The sequence below is a fragment of the Corvus brachyrhynchos genome, unplaced genomic scaffold, assembly GCF_000691975.1.
Source record: "Corvus brachyrhynchos isolate BGI_N302 unplaced genomic scaffold, ASM69197v1 scaffold212, whole genome shotgun sequence".
Lineage (NCBI taxonomy): Eukaryota > Metazoa > Chordata > Aves > Passeriformes > Corvidae > Corvus > Corvus brachyrhynchos.
In genome coordinates this window covers 108,017-113,357 of record NW_008236768.1, presented here as the reverse complement: position 1 = coordinate 113,357, position 5,341 = coordinate 108,017, and the positions used below count along the sequence as shown (strand labels likewise).

General features: G+C 49.4%; 1 protein-coding gene across 1 annotated transcript in view; it reads left to right on the top strand.

The window, feature by feature from the left end:
* MAU2 (MAU2 sister chromatid cohesion factor) overlaps positions 1-4,908 on the top strand; it is a 16,387-nt gene extending 11,479 nt beyond the window's left edge. Inside the window, exons 17-20 of the mRNA XM_017727502.1 lie at positions 902-1,013; positions 1,930-2,020; positions 2,996-3,123; positions 4,764-4,908. Of these exons, the coding sequence (XP_017582991.1) occupies positions 902-1,013; positions 1,930-2,020; positions 2,996-3,123; positions 4,764-4,838 (406 nt within the window). The 3' untranslated portion in view covers positions 4,839-4,908. The remainder of the gene's footprint in view (positions 1-901; positions 1,014-1,929; positions 2,021-2,995; positions 3,124-4,763) is intronic.
* Positions 4,909-5,341: the final 433 nt, after the last annotated feature.

Genomic DNA, 5,341 nt, shown 5'->3' with positions numbered 1-5,341 from the left:
GGGGGGTTGGGCTTTTTCTTTGGGAATTCTTTGGGAATCTTGGGATTTTATTCCCTGGAATCCTTGGGAATCTTGAGGTCTTATTCCCTGTAATCCCAAGGAGTTCTTGGGGTTGATTCCCTTGAAAATCAAGGAATCCTTGGGAATTTTGGGAATGTTATTCCCTGCAATCCCAAGGATTCCTTGGGATCTTATTCTCTGTAATCCTTGGGAATTTTGAGGTTTTATTCCCTGGAATCCCAAGGAATCCTTGGGAATCTCGGGCATTTTATTCCCTTCAATCCCAGGGAATCTTTGGGAATCTCGGGCATTTTATTCTCTTCAATCCCAAGGAATCCTTGGGAATTTTGGGATTTATTCCCTTCCATCCCGAGGAATCCTTGGGAATCTTGGGCATTTTATTCCCTTCAATCCCAGGGAATCCTTGGGAATCTCGGGCATTTTATTCCCTTCCATCCCAAGGAATCCTTGGGAATTTTGGGATTTATTCCCTTCCATCCCAAGGAATCCTTGGGAATCTCAGGCATTTTATTCCCTTCAATCCCAAGGAATCCTTGGGAATTTTGGGATTTATTCCCTTCCAGCCCGAGGAATCCTTGGGAATCTCGGGCATTTTATTCCCTTCAATCCCAGGGAATCCTTGGGAATGTTATTCCCTGCAATCCCAAGGAATCCTCGGGAATCCTGGGACTCTCATTCCCTTCCATCCCAAGGATCTGCACCTTCCCAAAGGCGGCAGCTCCGGCCCCACTCCCAGATAAAACTCAGGAATTCCCTTTCCTCCAGCTCATTTAATGAATCCAGGAACTTAATCCTGGATATTTAGGGATTCTCCCAGCTGGAGGGAGGTGTCACATCCCAATTTTTCCCGATTTTTCCCGTTTTTTCCCGTTTTTTCCAGGCGATTTTTGCGGGAGACGCTGAAGATGTCGAACGCCGAGGACCTGAACCGCCTGACCGCCTGCTCCCTCGTGCTCCTGGGCCACATCTTCTACGTCCTGGGAAACCACAGGGTAATTCCCAAATCCCTCCTCAGCCCTGCAATCCTGGGATTCACCTTCTCCCAAAAAATCCCCCCTCAAATCCCCCCCCCAAATCCCCAAGAAAATCGGGATATGGGTGGGAATAATGGGATTTTTCGAGCGTTTTCAGCGCCCTCCGATGAGGAGTTGGGATTTTGTTGCCTCTGGATCATCTTGGGATTTGTGTTTTCATGGAATTTTAGGAATGGGGGGATTTGGGATCTGTTCTGGAAGGGTTCAGGCTGTAATTCCTGGAAAAAAAAAGAGCTGGAAAAGGGGAAAATCTCGGCACTAAGGGGATTGGATTGGGTGGAATTGTGGCATGATTCCAGTGGTGGCCCAATTCCCTGGGAATTCCCATGGACAGACCAGAAAGTTGGGATTTTTCCCAGTCCAGAATTCCTGGAATGGAGCTTTGGCATGTCCCACCCAGCCCTTCCATTTATTCCCTTTCATTCCCAAGGAATCCTTGGGAATCTCATTCCCTACAATCCCAGGGAATCCTTGGGAATCTCAGGATCTTATTCCTTGGAATCTTAAGGAATCCTTGGGCATCTTGTTCCCTGGAATCCTTGGGAATCCTTCTCATTCCCTACAATCCCAGGGAATCCTTGGGAATCTTGGGAATCTTATTCCTTTCCATCCCAGGAAATCCCTGAGAATCTTGGGATTTTAATTCCCTTCCACACCAAGGATTCCTTGGGAATTTTGGGAACTCACTCCTTTCAACCCAAGGAATCTTGGGAATCCTTGGGAATTGTATTCCCCTCCATCCCAAGGACTTGAGCGGCAAAAATCCAATTTTCCATCCGAAATTTTCCATCTTTTTGAGTACATTTCTACTTCCAAGGCGTAAAAAATTCCCAGATATCCCAATTTTTCCCTTTCCCTTCCCGATTTTTCCTAGGAAAGCAACAACATGGTGGTGCCGGCCATGCAGCTGGCCAGCAAGATCCCGGACATGTCCGTGCAGCTCTGGTCCTCAGCCCTGCTCCGGGGTAATTTGGGAACAGGGATCATCCTGGAAAAACTGGGAAGAGCCTCTGGGAGGGTGGGAATGCCCGGGGAAAACACGGAGCTGATCCCAACTGGGAGAGCTGGGAATGGGAAGCTCCAGAGAAATCCTGGAGCTGCTTCCGGAGGGGGAAGGGGCTCCAGGAGAGCTGGAGAGGGATTTGGGATGAGGGCTGGAATTCCAGGATACAGGGAATGGGCTGGAACTAGGAAAGGGGAGATTGGGAAGGAATTCCTGCCTGGGAGGGAATGGGATGGAATTCCCAGAGAAGCTGCGGCTGCCCCTGGATCCCTGGAAAGGTGGGAGAAGAGAAGGATCCAGGGAGAGCTTGGAGCTGCTTCCAGAGCCTAAAGGGGCTCCAGGAGAGCTGGAGAGGGATTTGGGATGAGGGCTGGAATTCCAGGACACAGGGAATGGATTCAAACTGGCAAAGGGCAGGGATGGACGGGATATTGGGGAGGAATTGTTCCCTGGAAGTGTCCAAGGCCAGGCTGGAGAAGGGAAGGCTCCAGGAAAACCCTGGAGCTGCTTCCAGAGCCTAAAGGGGCTCCAGGAGAGCTGGAGAGGGATTTGGGATAAGGAATTCCAGGACACAGGGAATGGGTTCAGACTGGGAGAGGGGAGATTTGAGTGGGATATTGGGAAGGAATTCCTGGCTGGGAGGGTGGGGAAGGAATGGGATGGAATTCCCAGAGCAGCTCCAGGGAGAGCTCTGAGCCCCTTCCAGAGGCTGAAGGGATTCCAGGAGAGCTGGAGAGGGATTTGGGAGAAGGAATTCCAGGACACAGGGAATGACTTCCTGCTGGAAAGGGGGAATCTGGGTGGGACATTGGCAAGGAATTGCTGCCTGGGAAGATTCCCAGAGAAGCTCTGGCTGCCCCTGGATCCCTGGAAGTGCCCCAGGCCGGGCTGCAGGAGGCTCCAGGGATGAATCCCGCTGTTTTTCCGGCTTTCCCAGACCTGAACAAGGCGTGTGGCAATGCCATGGATGCCCACGAGGCCGCCCAGATGCACCAGAACTTCTCCCAGCAGCTGCTCCAGGACCACATCGAGGCCTGCAGCCTCCCCGAGCACAACCTGATCACGGTGAGGGCCCAGAATTCCCAAAATTCCCACTTTTCCAACTGGAAAAAAACCCACCCTTTCCTTCAAGTTCTCAATTTCGGGCTGCTGGATTTGGGGTTTCCTTCTCAAAGGGGTTTTTTTTTCCCCCCCCTCCCCACCAAAACTTGAATTGATTCTTGAAATGATTTTTGGCACCGCTGGATTTTGTTGGTTTTGAGGAGAATTCCACCATTCCCAGGCTTAATTCCTGGGAATTCCATGCTGGACACCCCTAAAAGTGCAGAATTCAGTGGGGTTTTTCTTCCCAATCGATCCCGAAATTTGAATTCCCAGGGATGATTCCCTGATTCCTCTGATGGTTGAAGCCGGTCCCTTCAGAGGATTCCCCAAATCCACTCCAAATTCCCACTTTTCCACTCCAAATTCCCACTTTTCCAACCGGAAAAACGACCTTTTAATTCTTTTTTTTCAATTTGGGGTTGCTGCATTTGGGATTTGCCTTTTCCAGGGGTTTTCTTGGAACCCAAAACTTCCATTTATTCCCTTTTTTAGCCGCTTGGTTTTGTAATTTTGGAGGAGAATTCCACCATTCCCAGATTTATTTTGAGGATTTAGCCTTTTCCTGGGAATTCTGTGCTGGACACCCCTAAAAATGCAGTTTCCACTCAAAATTCAACATTCCCAAGTGGTTTTTCTTTTCCCATTTATCCCTGAATTCCCAGTGGATCCCCTGATGGTTGAATTCCTTCAGGGGATTCCCCAAATCCACTCCGAATTCCCACTTTTCCAACTGGAAAAAGGACCTTTTTATTCATTTTGACCATTTTGAGGTTGCTGGATTTGGGATTTGCCTTTTCCAGGGATTTTCTTCCCACCCCCAAAATTGAATTTATTCTCCTTTTTGGCCACTGGATTTTGTTGGTTTTGAGGAAAATTCCACCATTCCCGGGTTTAATTCCCAGGAATTCTGTGCTGGACACCTCTAAAAGTCTGAATTCCACTGAGAATTCAACATTCCCAAGGTTTTTTTATTCCCTGTTTCTCCCAAAATCTGAATTCCCAATGGATCCGCAATCAATAACATCCAGCTGGGAATGGGAAACGCCAGGAATGGGGAGATTTTTTGGGAAGAAAAGCAGGGAAAAAAGGCCAGTAAGGAAGTGCTGATTGCTGGCTCTGCTTCCAGAGGGATCCTGGGATTTTTTGAGGATTTGGCAGCAGAAATTTTGGGAATTCCATGGCTTCCACGCATCCTGGAGTTTCCATCCATCCCCGATGCAGGAATTTGGCTGGGGGATGAAAAACCTGGAGAAGGGGGGAAAACGAAGGAATAAGCATCCCCAATTCCCTCCTTCCTGGAATATTTCCATGGATTTGGGGCAGAGGAAAATCAGGAACGGAAGGAGCACGTGCAGCTCCGTGCAAATCCCGCTTCTCCCAGATTTCCCAGCGGGAATTGGGAGAATTGGGATAATCCCATTGCCTTGAGGTTGAAATGCCAAAAAAAAAAAATCCCCCAAAAAACCTGGAAAAAGCCCGGATCCGAGCGGGATTTGGGGTTGGAATGTGGCATTCCCTGGGGGCAGGGAGGGTTTTTTTGGGAATTCTGTGATCCTGAGGGAATTCTTCCCGGGATTTTGACATCGTTTTTTCCTTTGCAGTGGACGGATGGACCCCCCCCGGTCCAATTCCAGGCTCAGAATGGTCCCACCACCAGCCTGGCCAGTCTCCTGTGAATCCCAGGAAAATTCCAGGAAAATTCCAGGATATCCATGAACAACATCCCAAAAAAAAAAAACAACAAAAAAAAAAACCACACCAACCCAAAAAGCACCAAAAAACTGGGAAAAAAAAACAAAACCAACCAATCCATGGAAAAGCTTCCCTTCCATGAAAAGGCAGCGAATTCCCTCCGGTAGCCAAGAGGTGGCAGAAAAAGTGGGAATTTTCCAGGCTGGCAGAGCGGGAAGAGCCTCTGGAGCTGCTTTTCCAGGTGGGAATATCCAGCCAAGGGGCTCCTGAATCCCAAAGTTTGATCCCGGTGGTTGAGAACTCCCAGGAAACGAGGGAGGGCTCGGAATTCCGGCGGGAAAAATTCCAGAGTGGTTCCTGCAGCCGAATCCTTGGGGATAACGGGATCAGGAAACGATGGATTGGAGGCTGCTCCGGAATTCCCTGAGGGAAGGAGGAATTCCGGGATATCCCAGGGGTCTCTCTCCCACAACCACAGCTCTCTCCC